General features: G+C 38.4%; 2 protein-coding genes across 4 annotated transcripts; one reads left to right on the top strand and one right to left on the bottom strand.

The window, feature by feature from the left end:
* Positions 1-398: 398 nt before the first annotated feature.
* LOC113665454 (androgen-induced gene 1 protein) lies at positions 399-7,416 on the bottom strand. Of its 2 annotated transcripts, none has more exons than XM_027181149.2 (6): positions 6,825-7,416; positions 5,243-5,374; positions 4,489-4,590; positions 3,487-3,602; positions 1,960-2,114; positions 399-1,347 (listed from the first exon to the last, which is right to left on the bottom strand). In XM_027181149.2, exons 1-6 carry the CDS (start codon positions 6,960-6,962, stop codon positions 1,271-1,273), a joined length of 720 nt encoding a protein of 239 aa, XP_027036950.2. In that variant the 5' UTR covers positions 6,963-7,416; the 3' UTR covers positions 399-1,270. The 2 variants fall into 2 exon arrangements, with proteins under 2 accessions (XP_027036950.2, XP_027036959.2); XM_027181158.2 differs by having other exon boundaries at positions 1,955-2,114; positions 6,825-7,210.
* LOC113665439 (trafficking protein particle complex subunit 9) lies at positions 7,278-26,081 on the top strand. 2 transcript variants are annotated; one of them, XM_089199124.1, is made up of 22 exons: positions 7,278-8,120; positions 9,376-9,748; positions 11,075-11,143; positions 11,979-12,050; positions 12,242-12,370; positions 13,683-13,752; positions 13,921-14,014; positions 14,819-15,019; positions 15,518-15,657; positions 16,465-16,550; positions 17,234-17,360; positions 18,265-18,484; positions 19,262-19,347; positions 19,915-20,215; positions 20,559-20,659; positions 20,742-20,796; positions 20,897-20,954; positions 21,646-21,720; positions 22,295-22,388; positions 22,937-23,041; positions 23,453-23,577; positions 24,374-26,081. In XM_089199124.1, exons 1-22 carry the CDS (start codon positions 7,543-7,545, stop codon positions 24,620-24,622), a joined length of 3,408 nt encoding a protein of 1,135 aa, XP_089055250.1. In that variant the 5' UTR covers positions 7,278-7,542; the 3' UTR covers positions 24,623-26,081. The 2 variants fall into 2 exon arrangements, with proteins under 2 accessions (XP_089055250.1, XP_089055241.1); XM_089199115.1 differs by having other exon boundaries at positions 7,455-8,120; positions 20,739-20,796.

The raw sequence follows: 26,081 nt of genomic DNA, 5'->3' as shown, positions 1-26,081 counted from the left end.
AAAAAAAAAACAATAACTGACGTGTCACCACATTTAAGTCTAAAATTAATATCGTTTTGCTAAAGTGAATACATTAGCATGTAATTCTTCGATCGATCAACTCGAAGCTTCAACATCCCTCCGGTGCATTTGAACCTTCAAAAATTCCCGTCCCCGGGAAAATATTATTGTGTTTAAATATCCTACTTAAGCAGTGTTTTGTAATTCACGATTCTTAATGGGATCAACAAAATGTTGAAGAATTTAAGGTCATTTTGCAAAGTCACGCTTTAGTTTTTTTATGCCGTTGTTGGGTTTTTCGTTTGTAAGCATCATTCTACGATGCGGAAATTTTCTTGTAAGCCATTTGCTCTCGGCGCATGTAATATAATCGACGGCATAAACACACACACGTCACATCAAAGAAATGCTGAAAATTTTCTGTTCTTTTGCTACAATTGAGAGTTTGTTACGATGATTTACTTGCATTGGAGTCGGGGATTTACATTAAAGAAATACAGGTGGGTAAACAAACAAAACTTATCTTCATAAAAACAATCATACCAGCTCTGAATACGACTTCTTACTTGATTTAGTTCGACAAAAGGTCTTTCGTGAATCATTCTTAAATATTTGACAAAGACAAATTACAGCATTTAAGTCGTTTTTCTGCACAATTCACGAAAGTGGAGATTACGAAGTTCAAAGTCTTCTGTTAAGATAAATGGTTCATCCATGGTACTGCAAGGGAACAGATCTAGTGGCAAGTTCTCGTAAAGAACGATCCATGACGAGGACAAATGTTTACCACAATAGATCACGTATAATAACGCGAGATGTGACGCTGAAATCACAATCTCGAACTTAGTCCTCGAGAGAGGATATCTGACACAGCGGAAGGAACGATTTGCATGTTTTCTTCATAATAACCAATTTAAAAAGTGTAACACGATCATAAACTACCAATTTTCTTCATTTAAATTTTAAACAAAAAAATTATACCAGAGCTGCAAGTTTTGATAGACAAAACAATCACTGCAACATAAGCATTATCCTGCATCAGACCCGTAATATCAGTGCTGCGAGACGCAAGTTTCTCCGTCAACGGGAAGATTTGAGACGAGTCGGGGAGAGGTTTGCCGGGGGACTGACACTACTTATTGCTAGACCCCTTGCGGTTCTTTCACGGGATGGCGTGGCTCAAGGCATCATACCTTCCCGCGGGCGAAGAAACATTTGTACAGTAGCATTGAAAACGAGGTTCTCCATGCAGGCTGATGAGTATTGGATTCTAATCTGCCTTCTTTACTCTCTTTTTTGTTCCTTCCTTTAGAGTCGAATTATTTGTAGACTTCTTCTCTCTGTCGCCTACAACAACAACAAAAACACAACACAGTTGAAGTAGCCGGATAGTGTATTGGTATAATAGTATAATAAAGTATGTAGTATAGAAAAGTCGGATCAATATCAGTATCTGGGCAACTGCCCACCTACCCCTCCCCTAACCTACAATTGACTGTTGTTGAGTTAGGGGAGGGGTAGGTGGGCAGTTGCCTAGATACTAATATTGATCCGAAAAGTCTAATGAAGCTTTAGACAACGCCAGCGACAATTGAAAATGTCACTTTATTTCTACGGTAGGCCACCGGTTCAGATTAATCCAAATTAACTGTCCCACGATAACGGGAGCTCTAAAAAATTCTCACCAAATTTCATAAATTTAAAAGTTCCAGCTCTGTGTGTATCTAACCTCATTAATAACTCATTGTATAATATCAGCGCCGCGACACGAGCGCTTTTTCGCCCGCGAGAAAGTCTGGGGCGAGCTGGGGAGAGCTCTGCAAGTCACGTAATTAGTGCCAGCCCCCTCGCAGACCTCCTCCGTATTGTTTTGTTCAACGACTCCAACTTTCCCGCTGGCGAAGAAACGCTGGTGTCACGGCGCTGACAATGAACACCTGCTCACAGGCTTTACCTCACCTCCCCATATGAACAAAGTCATCCATTTTCCCAAGAGATACAGGAAGGCGCTTAAACAGCTTGCTAACGTAAAAAATGCTACTTTGCCAGAATTAGGCATTAGACGAAGGAATGGATAAACCCAAAAGTCTGCTGCATAAGCAATCCACGATATCCTATCAAAATATATCAATAAATTTGTTATTTATTAATGATACAAAACATTTAATAATAATTCATAATAATCAATAATGATTACTCATGATTACTAATCAAGGATATTTGAATCAACCCAATTATTATTAATTATTAATTAATTAATTATTATTACTCCATGAGCACACCTGAAATGAAAATATTGCCAGCTAACAAGGCAGGAAAAGGCTGTGGCTAATCCACATACATGTGCACATGGTACAGATACTAAAACAAAATGCCAATGTGATTTGTTCCAAGCAGTCTGATTTATGCACCAACTAGAGAGTTTATGCAATACACCTATGTGCCTGGAATATGTGGTTCCTTTTCTCCCAAAGAGTCAACTGTTAGTTTTGATTCACGAATTGATTTTCATTGACTAGTATTTTGTTTTTCAAATTTTGTTACAGTGTTGATTGAATGGTAATAGAATTTGTGTCATTCAATTCATAATGGTAATAGGACTGAGTGCCAGAGTCCAATTTGGTCTGCAATCATACAAGTGATTAACAAATTCAGACAAATGTGAAGCAGGAGTCAGATATCTCAATCACAAGTATGATTACAGACAGAATTGGATGACACATGGTCCTGTTACCAATTAATCATAACCATTACAATTTCTGAAAAAAAAACAAATTCATTTAGAACAGACATCAAGACATCTCCCTTAAAGACAGTGTCTAAAGTAAAAAAATTTCTCCATTTTGGAAATTCCCTGTTTTTTTTTTCAGGGAAGTGGTTGCGATTTGGTTATTGTGGCCAATTCTGTGATTGATAGATTTAGCTGAGAGGACTTAGTACGATTGGCTGCTTCAACTGTCCAATTACAGACAATTGTCTGATTACAACCATACAGAATGGTTAGTGACAAGTAAAACAGCTAATGCACCAATCACATTTGAGGAAATTGAAATAGTTATGATTATTTCTGTAATCGTATGCACGTTCAACAAATCATGGGTACAATTGTGACTAACAAATTAGACCCAACTTGGTCCTATTACCATAACAAATTCTACTTTGAACCCACTTTTTCCTCTCTACATTCTAACCTTAGAATGTATTTTCTCCATACTGTTGTCTATACATTTCCTAAGGAGCTGACAAGGAGAATTTGTTAAACAATCACAAGCTTCTTCACTTGGTGATCATTTCCTTTATTCTCTTGACCTCAATGTTTGATTCAGGGATGATATTGTAAGAAGAAATTAGCAGCTGGTCACTCATAGGTAATTCAAAGGACTTACAGCAAATTCTCACAGCTGAGATTATAACAAATGTTTGACAGACAGTAAGGAGAACTGATCTTTAAGTCTTTAAGTAACAAAATAAAATTTTTTAACCTACCAAGAAAGATAAATCGCTGTAAAAACAGCTAACACACCCAAACCTACACGATTCTTTGGATACTTGTGTTTGATGAATGCAGCTTCTAATATGATAAGAATAGCACACCAGGTATGCTAAAAAGAAACACAAGGGATTACTTATTAATATGTGTGTAATACAGTCTTTTGCAGGAATAGTACATGTATGCTCCTGAAATCATTTGATATTTCTCTTCACCAGTAGAAAGTACTATAATTTGAAAATACGATTATGACTACTTTAAAAGATTTCAAAGAGTAACCTAACATTTTGAAAATTGATTCCAAAAACACTAAAACTTTTTTTGTGCCACAGGACAAAGAGATCACTTAATTTATTAATTTCAATCAAATTTGTATTTACTTTATTTTTCTCACATTTCTACTCTAAATTTATTTGTATAAAGCTCCCTGTGGACTATTTTCATATCCTGGTATGCCTTTGATTTGCGAAAGCTTAGATTATTAGCTTTCAATTTTAACAATGATCTGAAATTTAATATTATTATCATTATTATTTACAATGCCAATGAAAGACAACAGTTGTAGATTTGTTTGTTTGTTTTGATCAATTATTTTTTGGCAACTTAAATTTTGTTTCTAGCAGCCATTTCATGATTCTGGAATTCTTGATGCAGTTTTGACTGACCCTCTACACCCTAACATCACAATAATTAAATAATCTCAATTCTGCTTTCCATACATTTTGTATGTTATGGACAAGGAGAATTTGTTTTTAAAATCAGGAGTTTTATTGGTGGTGATATCAATTATTACTTCTCATGACATCAATGTTTACTTCAGGAACAAAAATGTGAGGAGAATTTAGATGCTGGTCTCTATTAGGTTTAAACTTTTAAGGGTTAAAGCTGAGCTTGGAGCACAGCATACAGTTACTTATGGGCTTCTACAAGCATCTGCTAATTAGAGATACTGCAATGAAAATATTGCAGTTATTCTAAGGAGAACTCAGAACTCATACCAAAATATGATTGAGCCATGAGGGGAATATCTTATCCAATGCACGAGGAAAGATGAGCTCTCTGTCCATTAGGTATATACCCCAAAAGGTAGCTGCAACAAACTGGAATAGAAAAACAATTGAATAGAAGAAACATTTGTAAAACAATTTCTTTAAATTTTTAGCATAGATATATATGTCATTAGCAACATAATGCTGATTCAAGCTCTTATAAACACTGCATTTTCTTTTTTTTTTACATACATACATTTTATTACTTGGATCTGTATTTGCAATTTTTCATGCGCCCACAGTTAGCTTGAGTGCTATTCTAGGTGGGTTGCATGTTAGACGTAAAAATTATTACATAAGCACTTCACAAATTACTTATAATCTAATAATTTTGTTAATAGGACAAATTTACTGCAACAGAAATATTATAAGTAGACAATAAGAACAATAATAATTATAAAATTTATGGTGATTGATAAAAATAGTTATAATAATAATAGTCATAAATATAATAATAGTTATTATAAGTTGGCTCTTTTTTCTAACTAAAAGAAACCTTCCAGAATGAGTGACAAGGATTTAATTCCCTTTAAATGGAAATAAAAGTTAATTAAAACACTTGCCACACCAAGAGGAAAAGCTAGAGATGAAAACAATAAATTAATAAATTAATTCATAAATAATAAATAATAATAAATAGTAAATAATAAATAATAATAAATAATAAATAAATTAATAAATAAAAGTTAATTAAAACACTTACCACACCAAGTGGAAAAGCTAGAGATGAAAACAATAAATCCCGCAGTTTAACAAGCCAGTTATCTTTCCGTCCACTAAGGAGAGTAACAACATCACCCAGTGGTGCTATGATGAAGTACAACAGTTGAATAATCTGAAATAACAAAATTGCCAGATTTTTTTAGTAATTTGGCAGCCCGATATGAGCACTGATTTGAAAGATTTCATTTTTGTAGCTGGACAGAATTCTGAGACAGTCTACTTTTTTATTTACCAGTACTGTTCAACAGTGCATTTCACTTGACCAGCCTGGTCTAATAAGACCTCTTACCACTGTCTGGTTTGCCTGTGGAGCACCCTTGTGTTAACAAGGACAGAAATTGGAACATTTTGTGCTCTAACAGGTTATTATTTACTATTTACTCTCGCTGGTGGCAATTTAAGGGAAATCAGTTGACTTTTGTGGAATTTATTGGCCTTGGAGAGGCAACTGTCGGTGCTTTTGACTGGTTCAAGTAACCTGCCTTCTCCATTTTATAGTCCATAATACCTGGCACAAAGAAAGTTGACGAAGTAATGTTAAATACAGCCAGAAGAGACAAGGCAGCTGTGGAGTGAAGCTATGGAGACTGGCTTTTTTATCATTTCAACTTTTTCAATTTTTTTTTAAATATTTTTCTTTTCTATAGCAAAGGCTTACACTTAAAATTCAGTCTTAATAATTGGCATTTTAGTAAATGTCCTTTAAACCCCAAAATCATTGACAGTATATTTAGGCCCCCTGTACTCCTTACAGTCTTATATTCAAGCATGTCATTCAAAAGCTACCATAATTTAAATGTGATAACTGTCTTGGCTGAGCCACTAGCCAAAATTATGTGAAATGTGTTTTGTTTCAGTGCCAAAACAAAAAACATCAAATTCCTATTTCAAATTTAGCATGGGGTAATTAGATTCTAATGGTGTAATTCCTAAAATTAAGGATTACGTAATCGGTTCATGATTATATGTGCTACTCGGGATCAATTTAAAAAAGAATTGTACAAAAAATAATCCGTCCAACATGTAATCTTACTAGCGATGAGTTAATTTAAAGAAATTATTTTGGCTAAACTTCAGAATACCCCGCAACTTTGGTCCGCCTCACTTAATGTGTCGGGAGGCTTTGAAGATCGAGGCATAACACAATAGACGCTATTCTTATTCAATGACATGTAAATGAGTTGCGGGGTATTCTGAAGTTGCTCCATTATTTTGCCACAGCTTAGGAATTCCTTAAGTGTTCATTTGTTAAAATCTATCTTCTTAAAATCGTTCAAACTCCAAAGATATTGTGTACCCGGCTTTTTTCCAATTAAAAAATCCATAAGAAATGGCTAGAAACTGATACAATACAGAATCACCACAACAAGTTATTTCATTGGTATTAGAGTTGAGGAAGGGTTAAATAGTTGGAACCAAAGATTTTATAGGTGATCACGGTATAATTAAATCTATGAACGAAAGGTAATTCTATTAACATTTAAAATCATGCATGCTTCTGCCGGTTCCATGAAGGTCAGTGTAAATATTACAACTGTGCCAAAATATAAAACGTTTCTTACCAAATTCAAAAATGTTAGAAACTTCCATCTTCCTCCATAGGTGTTTACATGAGGTGTCACAATTTGAAAGTCCCAATAAGTGCCGCAAATATAATAAATTCCACATCCTAAATGGAATACACCTGACAGAAATTCCATCTCGGTAGATTTCGCGATAGAGTTAAAGCTTGCTAAAGTTCCCAGGCCACAAACGTCCACATATGAACTTTTTTCCTAAAATAATTCTTTGTCCGGATATTTTATGATGGATTTGAACAGATGAGCTGAGACAATATCTTTAAATCCTAAGAGTATGGGATGAATCCTGTTTTAGCTTGTCTGTTGTAAGTTTAAAGTCCGAAGTACACGAAATTTCTGAGAAATGTCGCGAAAGACGAGGACTTTGCGTTACATCACGAGGCTATTGCGTGACTTACGAAGAATTCCGCATAGAAAGAGAATATTGTAAAAGACGATGTCCAATCATAAAAAGTTAGCCAGTAAAGTAAATCTTTCAGAGTTGGGGGTGGAAAAAAATCAAAATTTATGGATAGAATAAGAAAATCTTCTTTGATTCCTCGCAAGCCTTCAACAAGATCAGAGGTCAGACAGCGGGACACATTTTCAAATTATGCGCACTCTATCCAATTCAGAAAACTAATTGCGCATTCGCAAGATGGCGGACAAGTACTGACTTCTCACTTCATGGAATCAAATATGCAGTGCATTTTCCTGTAGTATGCTGAGAATAGACTTCGGCCAAAGCTTAGTAGACCATAGCGGGGTCTTAATACTTGTTCAACCTGTGGGATACATCGGTGATAAACGATTCAAAGCAATTTTCGACGAAATTTCCACGTATCGTACCGCACAGGTACCGAACACTATCAGGACACTAAACCTTCGGTACTCGAAAAGGGTCAGTCCTCAATTCACCGAATGGGGAAATTTTCATTTTCACAAACGAGTCTTGGGGCTTATTTGTGTTGGATGGTGCACCGAGATTTCAGAGGTAGAAAAGCTTGAAAAAGCGATAAATGAAATTAAAAATCCTTTTAGTGCAATACTTTTGAACACAAGATGTTTCGTCTTTGGCTGCCAGTCCAACGACGAATCAAAGATCAGGAAAGATTTCGCACTTATCAGAGGCGAAGATCATTCCGGAGACCTTCAAAGTAACCTCGCAGAATTTGTAGCTTCTTTGTTTAACGTATTGGAATCGAAGAGGATCAGTAAACTGTCAGAGAAGATTGATAAAATAACCCTGATACAGGCACCGGTAGAGCATGAAGTTTTTGGAGGAGAGAATGACAGCAGGTAAGAATGAATGGGTCTTAGAATTTAGAGGTCAATGGGGTAAAATTTCCGCACAGTCCCTTACTATTGTAAAACAAATCTGTTTTCCCAATTGCAATGTATTGTTTTTGTCACTGTTTTCTCTGTCCAAGAACTGAATGCATAATGTAGTATGGGGCTGTGCGGAAATTTTACTGGTCAATGGGCCATTTCTTTCTTTATTATGTCTCTCAGTTAGCACTTATCTGTGTCATGATTGGTAAATTTAGCAGGTTGCATTTCACTGTATCGCGTAATTCCAAAGTTTGTTTAAACTGGATGCTTCCTCCTGTAGTTGAACTCAGAGAGGTAATGAATGTATTACTAACCTTGTTTTCTCGGTCTGCTCTGTACAGTTGGATTTCTGGGAGTCCTTGGTACAGACCTTGAACTTAAGTACATGTAGTTAGGGGTGTTTATACTCCATGGCTCTTTAATGGTTGAAGTTCTGACTAAGTGGCTGACAGCTCTCCAAGGTTGATTCATGCTGATTGAAAGAAACAGCATAATAACAACCTACAAATGAACCTACTCACTGTTCATCCAGTATATCTGCAGCCACAGTAATGATCTCTTAACTTGGTGCTCATCAAGTACTTTTCAACGGATGAGTCAACTGGATAGCCCTCTGCCCCTCTGTTTGTCTCTCTGGCTGTCTGTCTGCCTGTATCCCTATCTATCCATTGGTCTGTTTGTCTCTCTCCCCATCTGTCTATCCTTTGGTCCATTCATCTATCCATCTGTTTACCTGTCAATCTGTGTATTATCTGCTTGATCCATTGGATGTCTAATTCACTTTCTTGAAGAATTGACTGATTGACTGACTGAATGACTGACTGACAGATTGACTGACTATTGCTGACTAAATGACTGACTGAATGACTGACTGAGTGAATGAATGATTGACTGACTGACAAAATGACCAACTAACTGAATGACTGACTGACAAACTGAATAACCAACTGTCTGGCCATCTGCAACTGATTGAATTTCTGTCAAGCTAATTGACTGACAGACTGACTGACTGACTGACTGCACTGGCATTGTACACAGTAAGTGTATGACTCAGTGATTGCTTAATCTATGTATTGATTGATCAATAATTGATAAATTTATTGACTTACACTGTAACAAGCAACCAATTGACTGTTTGTTCAGTACTTTGTATATGTAGTTTCTTGTCAAAAAGGGCATACTTTGTAAACATTCAGCAACGTTATTTGAATTAATCTTTCAGGACAAGCAAAAGAAAAACTATTGGAAGGTCCAAAAAATACACTGGAGATTTGTGTATGTTGGCTGGTTTGCCACAAGAAGCTCTCTCTCAATACCTTATTGCTGGAGAACATTTAAGAGTCGTCAATGATCTTCTATGGCTTGCTGGTGCATTGGAGGGACAATGTGCAGCATCACTACTACTGACCAGAACTGCTACAGAAAAGGACAGGAATTCATTGATTTTACCAATTGAATGTGCAGCAAATTCCATGAATTTAACAATGAATGGTTTAGGAGGTGATGTAGATGAATCAAAATTTAGGAATCCACAAGCACTCAGTGAAGACGAGATTGTAGAAAGGCTCTCAGAAGCACTGAGACTCTATAACAGAGTAAGTATTCATACTCTCCATACTGTTCTCTGTATATTTACTAAGGTGCTGACAAGGAGAATTTGTCTTACAATCAAGGTTTCTCAAGTTGGTGATCATTTATTCTATTCTCATGACATTAACATGGGATTCAGTGGTGATATGGCAAGGAGAAACTAGATGCTTGTCACTCTTAGGGGTTAAGGGCTAAGAAATGAATAAAAGGGGTAATTTTCTAAAAAAAAATGGCAAGTCAGTTAGGGGTATTATAGAAGCATCAAAGTGAAGAACTAATGCTCAAAATATTAGCTTAAAAAACTCTTTCCGTTGATCAATTTACATTTTCATTCAGTTGATTAAAGCAAATTATTCAGACAGTACAAGTTACAACTCATCTGAGTTACTTTCTGCATGGGATACAAATTGTACGTGGTACTCAAATGGTCAGTGCAAAGGACCCTGGGTAAACCCTTTGACCCCTAAGAGTGATTAGTAACTATTTTCTCCCATCAGTATCACCTCTAAAACAAACATTAAGGTCATGAGAATAAAGGAAATGATCATCAACTTGAGAAGCTATTGATTGTTAAACAAATTCTCTTTGTTAGTACCATAGGAAATGTATAGAGAACAGTAGGGAGAAATTGTATACTGATGTTAGAGTGTAAAGGGTTCAGAGATTGCATTTTGAGACCAAGCCATTGTGTTGTGTTCTTGGGCAAAAAGCTTCACTTTCACAGTGCTTCTCTCTATCCAGGAGTATACATGTGAGTGGGTTTTGGCAAACTTTAGAGAAATCTGTAGACGCAAGGCGGGTGGACTGGCATCCTATCCACGGTGGAGTTGTAATACTCCTAGTGGGCTCATGCTGCATTAACTGGGACAAGCACTGGAGTCTTTGCTGCCACTTGGCATGAGTGCACACTCTATCTTATTGATGAGTGAGCTTCCTCTGTCTTAGTGATCTTGATATGTATTTGGTAATTCGATGCAAGCCTGAAATTTAGTCCTCCTTTACAGGTTAGATGCTAAATGAAGTCAGATCCATAAGAAGCTCTTTCTCAGTGCATAGTCCTGCACCTTTGACCCAGTTCTAATAATAACATGGTTTTGTTTCTGGCCCTCTTATATTTGAGTGTCACCATATAGTTAAAGTTAGTCTCGCACATCTCATAAAGTGAGGCCTTCATATCAAACTTAGACAGCTCCATTATGCCTCTGAGAATTTTGTGTTACTTGTATTTTCAACAATATCCATTGAGTAACTGTTTTTTTCTTCTCATTTTGTCTCTGCTTGAAAACTGAAATATTTAAAGGTAAATCCAGTTTCACATTTTTCATTTGCAGGTCAAAGGTGCTGCTGTTGTGGAAACAGAAGCTAATCTTAAGTTTACAAGGCTTTTAATCACTTATAAGGTACAGTTGTGTGGTGTAAGTTCATTCAATTGTCAGCTGTACATGGAAAAACCAGGAATTGACAGGGTTATTTTAATTCATTCACGTGTTTCTTTTGTGGGAAATGCAGTGTCTTGGTGTTTAGTGCACTGAACCTAGTTGAGAGGTCTGGGCTCAAGACTTGGCCGTGTCACTGTGTTGTGTTCTGGGGCAAAACACTTTCCTCTCCCAATGCCTCTCCCCACCTAGGAGTATAAGTGGGTGCTGGTGAATTGTTAGGGAGGCCTGATGAAATGCTGGGGGGTTAAGCCTTGTGATGAAGAAGCATCCTATCCTGGGGGTTATGATACTCTTAGTTGCTTGATACTATGGAAACCAGGGTTAGCTCTGGCTGGATGGGTTGCCTGACTCAAGTGCAGACTTTTCTTTTTTTCATTCCTTTCAACCCTTGTAAAGCAGTGAACAGAGTGAGTCAGCAAATTTTGTTAGGAGTGACAGTGTTAGGAGTGGCCTTCTTGGCCTTCCCACCACCTTGAATCTCACAAGCCTTACAGTTGTTGAGCACGGTTACTGGGCGCATGCTTGAAGGCTTATACCACCTTTGTGCAACGTTGTTGTTGATGAGTTTACTGCTAATACATCCACTCTCGGGAGTGACCAGAAATGAAATTCTCCACACAATATCAATATATTAACTTGTAGAAAGGTTATGAGAAGTAAGAAAATGATCAACTAGAGGATATCTAATGATCTCAAACCAAATTCTGAGATCTAGAGTTGAGAAATGTTCCAAAGGCCACATATCAAACTGATTTTTGAAATCTTAGATAAAACGGTTGACTTTGATTTTCTACAGAGACGAATTGATGCCAGTGTGGCACTGCAGAATTCCCTTTCAGTAAATGTTTCACTGACAGAACAAGAAAAGGTAAGAAATCTACAAAACTGACAGTAACACTGTACTCAGAGTTAGTAGGTGGCATGGAAAACTTGGGAAGTTATGCCACTTGAATTTTCCATGTTTCTAGTAACAATGATATTCACATCTTCTTTAGTGATTACACTGTACAATCTTTTTTATTGTTTGTGAAAATAAAGATTTTTTTTATCAACATTTAGATCCAGCGGTACAGTGCTGCAGCAGTGTTATATGATGAGCTGGGATTTCAACGCAAGGCTGGATTTTTCAGTCGAATCGCAGCCATGCAGTGTGTTTCACAACTAATGCCACATCCTCTGTGGCTCTATGTAAGGAAACATCATTCTATTAATATTGTTCAATTTTGGCAATTAACAAAAGTTTTACTGGTCTTCTAGCTTAGTGACCCACAAGAGATCATTTAACCCTTTAACGCCAAAGACTGACCAGTATCTTCTCCTTGTCAGCACCCTAGGAAATGTATAGAGTGCCGAATGGAGACTATGCATACTCATGTTACGGTGTGTTAGGGTGTAAAGGGTTTGTAAAAGCAATGCAAATTTTCTTGTGTTCTCCTAATATTTCTTGGGGATTAACTCCCAAGATCTGATTGTTAAACTGATAGAAAGTGCATGTAAAGTCTATTGCTTTTACATTATAACTTTTTTTTTTTACTTGCACCTCGTTTATAAATGGTGGAAATAATTATTTCCTATGACCTGTGCGGCCCCACTCGTGCAATCCCATAAACATAAAATACTGAAAGCCAACATATGTAAGTCTCGACGGGTTGACATAAGCCGGTCCGGAGAAAGGCTGTCTAGTGCACTTGTACGTCTTTGTTGCCGAAAAAAAAAAGAGGAAACATGTTTGCTGTTGTCGCCAAAAATGAGTGAGAGCAGTAAAAAAAAATTATAAAATAAGTCACGTTTTTCGATGAATTGCGAGCTTCGTGTTCTAACTCAAAACAATTAACAAACTGTTTTCATTGTAGATTTTTTTTGTGGTTTTCCAGCACGCGCCAGTCTATCGCATCACATTTAAGTCACAACAATTTTTTCGAATTTTTCAAAACTTACTCAATGTTCATATGAAAAAATGCTTATTGACTGCGTGGGAGGGCCAGATGGGAAAATAATTATTTGGCTCTCGTTCATGACGCATAGACCTTGCGTACGTCATGACCTCGAGCCAAGTATTTTCCCGTTCGGCCCTCCCACTCAGTCAATAATTACGTATTATTTTGTGTGCGTGCAAATAAGCCTTGTTGGCCTCACTCTTGAGGGAAAATTCTGTTGTTCTTATAAATTTTGATTAGCTCAGGAAGACTAATTTATTTAACAGTTTATAAAGAGTCACCAGGGACTTTTTTCCCCTTTCAATTACGATTATGTCAACAGTGATGAATAATGATTTTAGATATGTGAAATTCATATATTTGCACAGCGGTGAAGAAACTAATTTAAGAGGTCCTTGCAGCTAAGAACACCACTGAATTAGTAGTTGAAAATAGGACCTGAAAAAATTCAGGCCCGTACGGGATTTGAACCCATGACCTTTGCGATACCGGTCCAGCACAACAGTGTATATTGAAAGTTGAATCTTAAAAAAATCAAAGGATTTTTTTTTTCCTCTATACAGTCTTACAAATTTCTCATGAGTGCACTGGAGGGGTACAGAATTTCTCTCGATCAAAAAGATGTTGCCACAGGTATGTTGTCTTGTACTGAAAGTTGCACGAGCATTATGTAGTGTGGTACTCTTGCAGTCTTGTTCCGCAAAAAATAACACTTTCAGTTTTTGGAAAGAGTTAACTTAAAAAATTTGACACAATGATACAGGTATGTTATTCTTAGCTGTTACTTGCTTTTGAATAAAGGTGCTACAAATGGTTGGCCAGCTCTCCAAATCAGGCTTCTTAATGAGCTTATTTACACTGCTCGCCGGCTAGGAGATCCTTTCGGGACGTTTAGGTAAGTACAAGAAAAATGAGCATAGCTTGGTCTAGACTACTAGACGAGGGAAGGAGCGTGATAGCGATGAACAGCGGTTGGGGTTGCCAGAGGATTGGTTGAACTGCCGCTGTTTTTCGCGCGCATGCTTTTGCGTTAACTGGGAGCCTGGCTTACGTTAACGTGGGCGTAACCTTAGCTTACGTGCGGTGTTGTGTGACATAAACGCCGTTAGCAAATGTTTGTACATGTGTGTAGTCTCTGTAGCAGATGTTGATTGGTCACGTCACGCAACGCCTTCATTCCTCCTCCAAACGATGGCTGTGAAGAAGACAAATTTGTGCGGAGCCGCAACGGTTTTTTTTTTAATGAATTGCGGTGTTTTGTGAATAATTGACTCAGCTTATCGTTTTGTGGTACTCGTTCTTTTGTGCCCTCGTCTCAGTCCGTTTGCGAAATGTGCGCTCGGCCCATTTAGAGGCGGCATCGGTGAGTTGATTAGCGCGATTTGGTGTTCCGCTAACACTAAAGCTACCCAGTCACGCATACTCGCCGAAACTGCTGAAAAAGGTCTAATACACTGCCAAACGACAAGAACTACGTAAAGACAAGTCAGTTAAATTAAGAATATGTATATATCTGACATTTTCAATGACAAAGAGAAAAGACAGTTTAGTTCCCTTTTAAATCTCTACAAATGGCGTCTTTATGACAGAATACTGCTCGAAATCAAGAGTCAAGGTTTAGGTTTGTTACATGTCATAGGCGGAGGCCGCCTGTGTGAAGAGATGCTGACGACGTCTCCATTAAATGGCTTCTTTTCAGGCATATCACATTTTTACTGCACACAATGCATGACCATTTGAGTGACGACGAAATGAAAGAGTTATGTGTACTGTTGGAGAGTACAGCCAAGCAGTGTACCGGATCACCTAGATCTCCCAAGTCGCCCAAGGAAACAGATGGGCAGAAAATTGATGCCTTAGACATGGCTTTGATACCCCTTACTAAAATGCCTCTTGTTAGGTGAGCAAAGATGAACAACTTTTGAGCAGCTTCAATGTGTCTCTCAATTAGTACGTGATTGGTTAATTTAGTTGGCCGTGCTTACTGCACGGCCCGCCAAACTCACAAGTTTGTTTGAATTGAAATCTTTGCTCTGTATTTGAACCCAGAGACATAATGAATATCGTACTTACATCATTTTCTCGGTTCATGCCATAATTTAAGGAGCCTCGTTTTTTCGCACGGATTTCAGGCCCGCGCGCTTGGCGCTTCTACCTTGAAGCCGCGCGGAAAAACACTCGGTCCGTAACTTACAGTACGGAGCTCGAACTCAGTTGGTAAGAGGTTTGTGCGAAATGAAAGCAACGTGCAGTAACTTTTATTGGAATTAGTAAGCTGTCATTTACAGTTAGAAAAGCAAGGAAAATTACTTTGTTCCACGAAAGAAAGAAAAAAGTACCACGGTGATACGATTGTCAATGAATTTTACGTCTTAATTATTCCATTCCTTTACTTCAGATCGTTTAAAGTTCAACCTCTTCCTCCACACATGAAACCTGTTGGAAATAAATCAGTTGTAGCGTCTGACTCGGAATCAGCAGGACCGTTTATATTCTCATCTCTCAGAGGAAAAGTTAAACAATCAAAGAAAGGCAAAAGTGAGACTTCGTGTATTTGGTGTTGTTATATTGTTGATGTTGTTGTTGTTATTGTTGCTGTTGTTGTTATTGTTGTCGATGTTGTTACTGGTGTTGGTGTCGGTACTGGTGGTATTGCTGTTGTTGGTGGTGTCGTTACGATGTTAATTTTGTGATTGTTGTAGGTGTTGGTGTTATGATGATGTTGTTGTTGTAGTTGTTGTTGTTACTGGTGTTAGTGTAGGTGTTGGTTCTGGTGGCGTTGCTGTTGTTGTTGGTGGTGTCATTATGATGTTGATGTTGTTATTGTTGTGGTTGTTGTTGTTGATGGTGTCGTTATATTTGCTTGAAGATACCGCAGACTAGCATGCGAGTTGATCACATCGCCCTCAGGTTCCGGGCCTCGTCAGTTCTCCCCCACCCCCCCGCCTCCCCACACCCTGGTCCCTACATGCCCTTGAAGAAACTCTTCTACAGCCAGTGCTAAAGAGATTTATTGCATTTTTTTATTATAATGAAGGGCTGGAAAATAAACTGACAAGAGCTCCGCTTTTAGGCTTGGCTAACTGTCATTACTGGTACATTATCCAGCAAAAAAGTAATGAGAGAACTCAAACTTGTCAGGTAGAAGTTGTTATCTTGATCTAACACCAAATTCTCATAATCAATTTATGAAGAAATGTGTAGCAGCTGAAGGGGAGAAGACGATAAAAATAACAATCGTTATTACAATTATCATTGTTATAATTATTATTAATTGTGTTGTCAGGTGTATTAATGAGTATGTTAGAGTGTAAGATTCATATATTGGGCGTTTCTTCTCTGCAGATACAACTTGGGTGTGCGGGGACATCGGTCAAGTTTCGTTGGATGTCTACAATCCTATGCCATGTGAATTAAGAGTCTCTCAGATGGTATAGCATAAAACTGTGATGTAATGGCTTAGCGTATTTCAGTTAACCCTTTCACTGCCGAGATTTCTTAGCAATTCTTAAATTAATTTAATTAATTAATTAATTAATTAATAATAATAATAATAATTATTATTTAATTATTTAATTATTAATAATATTAATAATTATTAACTAATTATTTTCTTAGCAATTCTCCTTACTGTGTGCCATACAAGTCTTATGATGTTAGTTTAGAGAATGTGGTATTTGATCAAGTAATAATCCATTGGTATTTTTCTTTATTCTCGGCCATTGTCTGCTTGATTTTGTATTGATGTTGTTATAAGAAAGTCTGTCGTGATAACTCATCGGAATTGAGGGATTATCGAAAAACTTGACGGGCTTTAGTCGTTAGACATTTCAGACAGTGTGGAGAATTGATCTTTGAATTTTTTGATGGAAAAAGTTGATTTTACATTCCTGCTTAAGGAACTCACCATTTTTCCAAAAACATGTTCGGTATAAAAGTCTGATTCATGTTTGAAAATGGAAAGAACCACTTAAATGATTATTAACCTACCTTCATTTTATGGTCTTTTAAAAGGAGGTCATAAATATGGTGATTGATAAATTTATTGATTCACTGATTCACGAGCTTTGTGACTTGCTAACACAAATCCTTTTGTAATTCTCTCCCCTTGCAGATTCTTTGTGTTGAAGGGGTTGAATTTGAGCCGTACCCAACGTGTTTGTCTCTACCTCCAAAGGCAGGCCCTCATACAGTGATACTGCTCGGGATACCAGCCTCTGCAGGGTCAATGAGAATTACTGGTAAGTGTCACTAGGAAGGAGAGACAGGGGAGGGGTAAGTGTGACCGTAGGGGAGGAGTCATAACGCGGTCATTTTTCTCTGGATACCGCCATTTTCAGACCAGATGAGAAATACTGGTAATTATAAAATAATTCAAACAGTACGCGCGCTCTGATTGGCCATAAAACCATTTTACATGAGCGTATGTAAACACGGTTTTCGTTCCTCTTTCATTAGTTATTTTATAAAATGTAAAATGGTTTCCGTGTTTACATAGCCTGATGTAAACACTTGGGAGGTTGGGAGAACACTCCGCTTATCTCGTGTTCTCCCAACCTCCCAAGTGTTTACATCAGGCTATGTAAACACGGAAACCATTTTACATTTCTTCATTGTAATGAAGGGGGGGAGGGAATCCGGAAGGGAAGAAGGTAAGTGTTCCCAGGGGTAAGGGATACTAGTGATAATAGTGTTACGGGGGGGGAGAATCCGGAAGGGAAGAAGGTAAGTGTTCCTAGGGGTAAGGGATACTAGTGATTATAGTGTTACGGGGGGGGGGGAAGGAGGGGGTAAGGAATGATAACGGAGGGATATGTAACGCTGAAATGGAAAAAAAGTGTTTCTCATTTTGTCATCACGCAATTCCGATTTCCCTGTTAACCAAAATGCACCGTGTGAATTTTTACGTCTTAATTTCAAAATTAAGTTATTTTTTTAGCAACGATATCTTGTTTAAAGTGCCGCTAATTCCCCCAACTTATCATCATTTATTTCTTTGTGTGCCATTCCCGAGAATTTGGTTTTTACTTCAACGCCATGCATGTTTCCAACTTTCTACTTTTCCTTCCTCCCTTTACCTATTTTCTTTACCGTGTTTTGAAATTAAATAATAATTTATCAGATGATTACTCCGATATTTGGTAGGTTATTCTGTGACAGTATTCGGCGTCGAAAGCACCTGCAAGCTGACAAAAGAAAATCTGGAGAACAAAGACGACTTTCCTGTGATTGTAGACGTGACTCCTTCGATGCCCCTAATCCAAGTGTCCACAACTCTTCCCAAGGTCCGTTGTCAGCCGCCTGATCCTGACACCCCCCAATCTGTGCCCCTTGTGACGGCGGTTACATTGTACGCTGGGCAGAGGTGAGTGTAAAAGCGAAATCCTCGTTCAAGAAGCTCCGTTTTCCTTAAAGAATTTAGCGGCTTTCATCTCGTCTCTAACCTGACTTTTATGTACAAATGCGTTGAGAAGGTTGTAGCAACTAAAATATGCAGTCATGTTGAGGATAACAGCTTAAGAAACATATCACTCCGCATAAAAACAACATCACAGTACAGATATGGCATTATTGAAGGTTCAGAACGATGTACTCCAAGCCATTGACAACAGCAACTGCGTGATATTCCTTCTATTCCAGAGCTTTTCGCAGCGTTCGACATTGTGGATCACCGAAATCTTTTGGGTCGTCTTTAAAATTGCTTTGACATTGTGGATAATGCGCTCGAGTTGTTCAGATCTTATTTGTCCAGTCGTTACTAGAAAGTGAAAGTAGACGGTGCTGTGTCATCTAGTCGCGAATTGCAATACAATGAGTCCCAGAAGAGTGGGGTTTTTTTAGTGGTCTAATGAACAAGTTTTAACGGTCTCATCAGCTGATCCTAGCTGTAAGCAGAAATCGTGTCCCATGGCAACCTGGTAACGGCTTAGTTCTGTTAAGTTCTTATCTGTTCTCCGTTAATGATATAATGGTTGATCGTTCCAGATCAATATCAGTATCTGGGCAACTGCCAACTACCCCTCCCCTAACTCAACAACAGTCAATTGATAACAAATTAGGGTTAGTGTTGCGTTAGGGGAGGGGTAGGTGGGCAGTTGCCCAGATACTGATATTAATCCATCATTCCTCTCTTTGTTAACAGCATGAAAGGGACCATTAATCTGGAAAACATTGGCAAGATGCCAGTCGAAAGTCTGAATATTTCTGTTTCTAGCAAGGATGGGGAAGGTAAGGAGTTAACCCACTTCACACCAGATAGCCGCAGGGGAGGGGAAGGTGATCGTCATTAGTGCAGGTTTGATGAGAGAGATGCTAGATTGTCTTCGTTCACTGCGATAAGGAGTTAAGACAAGAAGTAGATGAAAAAGTGTTGTCTATCCACTGATCGTGTGGCTCTGACCATCTTTGTTCCATAAAGCGACAAAGGTCACTAGTTGGCAAGCTTATAATGGATTCTAACCATTCCCTGCCATTTATCTTGGCGCCTTTTAGCTGCTTTTTTTTTCCCAAACAGCTTCCTGTCGACATGAGATGGATGTTTCTTTCTCAAAATATAACACAGTCACTCTGGCCAGAACTCGAACCCTCTTGATTAAACAATTGGGCCGCTGCCTCTCTGCTTATTTTTGAAAGCGGAGTTCAACGGCCAACAACGTATCCATACTTAAGAAAATATAGTCAGCGGTTGAGCTGAGAAAATACATCCGTTTATCTGTACGGAGATACTTGGTCCGACGGTTAAGGTTGAAGGTGAAGGTGAGCAAGCTGACCAAAACGTATTTTCCTTCTGCTTAGGACTCGATGAACTCTTCAGTTTTGATGAGGAAGAAATCAAGTCCAAGCTCCCAGTCCTTCCTGGCCACTCCACCGACATCACAGTAACAATAACTGGCGCTCATCGCTTCCCACAAGGCACCGAGAGCAATGAAAATCCCAGCTACGATCCGGCGGCACCATGGGGCTTGACCGGTTCCATTCAGTTCCGTTACTCAACGGGATCTAGCAGTCACATGTCACGCAAGGTCACCATGGACATAGATGTGACAGTAGTGCCCAGCTTAATCTGTGAAAACTATCAGATTATAGAGCTCCCTAGGTAAGATGCGTGATAATCTCACTTAGAGTTTTGCGTGACAATGTTTACTGATGAAGACAGGGAGTAGCTACACAGTTACCTAGCCTGTCACGTAACGCTTAGTTTCCCCAAACTAGCCTTAGCAACGGCAATTTTCTACATGTTTGTGTCTGGCGTTTAAAGCTCATTACACAACACCCTGGTAAAAGTTGACTTGACAACGTAGGCAGTAACTTCTCACTGACAGACTAAAATACTCAGGGGAATATTTTACCATCACGCGACGCTGAAAGTTGTGAATAACGACTCTCACAAGTATAAACTAACTGCCTTTTCTTTTCATCTTATTTTTTTTTTTTTAAAGTGATCGATCTCATTGTTTACTGATGTTTGATGCTGTTAACAAGACCTCCAATGACATGGAACTGTCCCTGTGTGTTGGCAACTGTAATGAATCTAATTCTGGTAAGTGTTGAATATTTCACCTACTAGGTTTCTGCTGCTGTAATTCTTTGCTTATTTTGATTTTTGGTAATTTTTGAAGTAGAAGGAGAGTTGACTACGGATGGTGCGATAAATATTCAAGGAAATGACAAAAATAGGTGAGAATTTTTTTTTTTTTTTTTTTTTTTTCATGTTGCTGGTGTTGCTTTTTTCGAAGTCAATCACGGTATTTATGGTTATTTCGTTCCCTTACTCCAGGATAACGATGAATTTGCCGAGATTTACTTTACCAGTGTCTGATAACCATAACGAAGAGGTGAGCATTTTTCATAGTCTTGAAAGTTTTCTCAGATTTTTCTCGTACCTCATTCCGAAATCCATTATTGGTATCCTACGACACAATAACTAGTGGTGATTTATGAAATAGTTGAGATATTACGATCACCCTGATCGGTCAAAATCCTTGGTTTATATACAGTACGAGCGCCCTGATTGGTCCAAACCCATGGTTTATTGCACCTGTAAACCCATAGGAAATAGTGTGCTTTGTTTAAAGTTTATTTTGATAAAGCAGTAGACCGCAATTTCTATCGGTTTACTAGGTTAATATCTCACTTGTGATGCTGGGAGAACTCGAAAAAAGTTTGTAATTAACTTGCCTCTAGCTCGGGATTTACAAACTTTTCTCGTGTTCTCCCAACTTCGCTCATGTCCAGAAATGCACGCAGTAACGAAATGGCAGATTTAACGATTTAGGCGAATTTTAGTAAAATTCGTCAAAGCGAAATCAGTTTGGCGGAATTTACGATTTTGACGAATTTCAGTCAAATTCGTCGAAGCGAATTTAACGATTTGACAAATTTCCCCTATTTTCGTTACTGCATGCATTTCTGGACATACGTCCTTCCCACGTGGGTTATGAAGCCGGTAAACCGATAGAAATTGAGGTCTATTGTTGAAAAGTAATTCACAATTTTTCCAAGCGTTTTCATTGGCGTGTTTTCAAGGTTAATGCTGACTCCCAGAGACGCGCTGAATACAAAAGAAGAGTTTGTGACTTGGTTAAGATTCGTTGGAATCTTGTATCCTTTTCGTAAATTCGAGGTTTGGGCATGGTAGAAATTTGCTGGGAAGTTTGAGATGATCATGGTCATCTATTGTTGTGAATAATTATACATCGATCGGTTTTAAAAGGCAAACTTCTTGTCAGTAAGAATAAGAATTTCTGAGTTTCCTTCTCAGACGTTGGAGATTCCAAAACTAATTTTCAATACGTGAAGAAACTAAAATGGAAAGAAAGATTTAAAAAAAGAGTCCTTAAGAAAAGGTGATCGTTATTAAATGAGATTTTTTAAGCTAGTTAACTTTCAAAAGGGCAAACAGTTTTAGAGCGAGATCGGAGAGGTTTTAATTTGGGTGCAAACCCTTTCAATCAATGCTCCGCACAAGCCACAACTTGGCACTTTCTTGACACTTACTACTTTTACTTGAGTCTGAAAGAATAATTGAATTTCATGCTCAAACATTTTTACAAACCCTGTGATTAAACATTTACAATTCATTCCTAAGGCTTTCAGGCCCTTTTCCCTCGTTCCCTCCCTTGTATAATCTGCAGGCATCACCGATATTGTTGTGTTATCCTTGATTGTGTGACAGCCGGCATGTAACGCTAAAGGCTGTGGTAGTGTAGAGAATCTGAAACTAAACCCGAGTATGATGCAGGCATTGAGACCAGATCCAGTCACATTTGGTGAGCGACTGATATGTGAAGTATCTAAATGGTTAAGACTGTAAACGTAAAATAGTCTGATGAAAGAAACGGTAGTTTCCTTAAATATTTTTCCTGGAAGTGTTGAAACAATCCTTGTTTTCTCCTTTCAAATTGCTGTGTGTATGCAGACTTTGTTTCTTTTTTATGTTGGCCAAATTTCTTATTCGTTATATAGAAAAGTTTCAATGAGCCTACATGCGCAACATTTCAATTCACTTGACCTCTGCAGTTGGTGATTTCTGCTTAATGCGCGTACTTAGAGGCTACGTGATCCTACAAGTGTTCAAGAATGTCAAAATGCTGATACAAAAATATTTTGAGAATCACTCGCCCTACGGATAAGCGCATATGAAACTCTTTCCGCGTGGGCTCCATTATATGAATGTCATTACTTGCTCCGTGCTTTCCTCGTTATAATCACATAAGCTACGATTTTAAAGAATTCGTTGTTCTTTAGTACATTCGTCATGGAATTTTCTTGGTAATTATGATAGAATATGATTGAATGGGAAGTTTCTTATTCAAAGGTGTTCAGATCAATGGAGAGGAATACGACAACACTACATCAAGTGGAATCACTATCTCACTGTGCACGATTGTGAAGCTCAATGTTCATGTGTCTAATCAAAGTGGTAAGTCGTAACGTGATTTCAGGTTTTGCGTGACATTCTCGACTTATTCCCAAGTTGGAGATCACCTTTGTGAAAGTGAGTGTCTTGCCTTAAGAACTCGACGCAATCTCTCTACTGGGTCTCGAACTCGGGCCCTCTCGGTTTAGAGTTCAGTGTGCTTACCACTTCACCACCGTGTTCGTCACTTACGCGTATTCGCGTATCTTTACTCTATTTGCCCGGTGACTATGATGCACCTAATGCGCATGATTCTTGTTAAGGTTGTAACTTCACAGAAACTGTGATGGGGTGTTATTGGAGAATAGCCGGATGATTACCCTCTGTCATAGCATAAAAGTGCAATGTATGTAGAGGCGAAACAAGTAACTATTAACTCCATCTTTTTTTTTCTCCTTTTTTTTCCAATATCAGATGAACCTCATGGGCCTTTAGTGTTAGCCATTGAACCTTACCAAGACCAGGCCTCCGGTTGTCAGGTGACCGAGCTGGATGGAAAGGTGGCCTGGGTAGGAACGTTACAAGTTCATACTCCTGAGGTAGTAACATGTGGTGACGTGTTTGCTGTGTTTTGTCTCTGGGGAGGGGAGGGTTGGGGAAGAGGAACAGGATGAGGAAAAAAAAAACAATGTTTGCGTTGCCCTTTCAGCCTACTACTCCTGACAACAACGATCTCGTCCAGTACTCATTTCTATTTCAATCCTCGCGGAAACCAAGAAGTGGTTGAAAGTATGGTTATTTTAAAGCGTCTTGTTACAAATCTAATCGTGAGCAAACTAAAATCTCAATGAAATTTGGTTTTATCAGCTAAGTTGATAATGTGAAATGGTCTCCGTGAACTGATTTGAAGATGGCGTTTCAAGTTGAGTGTTGGCCATTTGGATTCGCTTTGATGAAGGACTAAGGCTCGAAACGTCACCTTTAGATTCTCTTTACGGTGTCCAATTACAATATAAACTCAGCTGAGTTAAACCAAATTATTTTTATAACATTCCCCCCCCCCCCCCTGCGACGCATAGAAACTTATTACTTCTCATTTAACGTCTCCATGAACTGAGATCAAGTCTCTTCGGGGGGGGGGGGCAGTGTCAATCTTGTTGGCAATTATGGTTCGAATTCTTTACTTCAAAGGATATTCAGCTCCAACATATTTTACTCATCCCTGAGCACAATTATTTGCCCTCTCAGTCATCAGTGTTGTTCGACATTTCATTTCAAATTGCGAAAATCTCGCAATGCTTCGCTCTGGATATAAACCTGCATTTCAATGGCTCCTGGTTAATATTGCTAGACCACCGCCTTTCAGAGACATCAAAATGTTTATTCCATCTTCAGGTACTACCCGGGAAGTCTTTCTGTCACTCGTGTTCGCTGATTTTTTTGTATGCGGGACAATTCATGGTCTCCATTTCTTGTACTGAGACCGCAACGGAAAAAACCGCAACTTCTCAACAGGAAACTGGATCCGAGTCACCAGAAAGAACTTGCAATTCTGAAAACACAGAGAAAGCTCTCAAAGGAGAAATACATGGTTTGAAGAGATCATGGACATATTCGCCGTCTGTTAAAATACGCGTCGTATGATGAGAGCCATCGAAGAGGAATACCTTGCAGCTTAGCACTTCGAATTAAAAAGCGCCGTGGTTCCCTACAAAATGTCATTAATATATATGAGTTATTTAGAAGAGTCCTTCCAAATGATGTGACGTTGTCAAAATCAACGTCATTTTTCCATGGTAGCGCATTGACTGATATGTGTTGTCATCAGGAATCCGCTGATTGATAACTGCGCTGGCTCAGTTACGCACAGTTGGGAACCAGCGGGCTGTGACTAGTTTCAAACTTCTCATAACATTGCTTTATGAATTCCTGGGGAATTGTGATGAGAATGAAGGAACGTGATCTTTTCAACTAATCCTGCTGGAGAAATAGATACTCCCTAATCTGGTCTACAGTGTAAATACACTACAAAAACCGAGAGATCAAACAGATGGAATAGGCCACTATACACAATTCAAAAAGTGAGCTGGCAGGTCCAACAAACAAAACGCAACATGATATGGGTGCGCGAAAACGTGTAGGATGGCATAATTTAAGTTAACTTTCTTGATAAGCAGTCGCGGTGCCATTTTGTGTTTTTAAAGTCATACTCACATTAGCGAATCCAGGGGAATGTTCAGGAGATGGGTGGGGTAGGGTTCGTTACTCCCTCCTCTCCCCTCCCCTCCCCTCCACCGTTGGGTTTCATCCGTTTGCGTTACACCAAAATTCTCAGAATAGTAGGATCGCTAGTTACCAGTGCTTTAATTTTTACAAGTTTTGCAAAATTTAGTTGCATAAATAAGTAGGCTGTAGTGTTAAAAAATTGTCGTTATTTTCTCATTAAAAGTTTACACCCCCTCCCCTCATTAGAGGTTCCTGGATCAGCCATTGGTTCACAAAGCGACGACTTCTCGTTCTCTCACGTGCAAGCTGATCGCGGATCCCCATTGGGTGGTCAAATCTTGTGTCACAAGTCGTGTTTGTTGCTTAGTAACAGGCCAGACGCGATAACTCCCAAGATTCCAAAAGCAATTCTCTCTTCTAGCTGCCATACTTAGCCCTGTAAATAAGTTAGGAGAATTTCGTAATATATCTTGAAAACACAACTCTAGCTGTTGATTTTGTTTATCCTCAACATATCACCTCTGGAAAGTATAAGGAACTTGTGAAGAGTAACGTCATATTTTGATTATTTTTTTAAGATGGAAATGTCGAATTCGTTTTCGCGCAGCGAGTACTTGTCCAACAATCGAACAAGCTAAAAGTGGCTTTGAGACTTTGAATGATTTTTACGTTACAACCGTGAGAAATCTTAAAGTTAGTATGAAGTGTGTGGCCGATGTAAAATACAAAATTGCGTTTCAGGAACTGTTCCAAATATGAAACACACTTGAAAATTCTAAGCAACTTTAATCATCAAGGGTATCTAAAAATTGACTCTCAATAAACGACAATAATTAGGTAAAACATGGAATAAATAAAATGACATTTATATGTTAAA

The sequence above is a fragment of the Pocillopora damicornis genome, chromosome 1 (genome assembly GCF_964200805.1).
Source record: "Pocillopora damicornis chromosome 1, jaPocDami1.2, whole genome shotgun sequence".
Taxonomy (NCBI): Eukaryota; Metazoa; Cnidaria; class Anthozoa; order Scleractinia; family Pocilloporidae; genus Pocillopora; species Pocillopora damicornis.
This window is presented reverse-complemented; position numbering and strand designations above follow the sequence as displayed.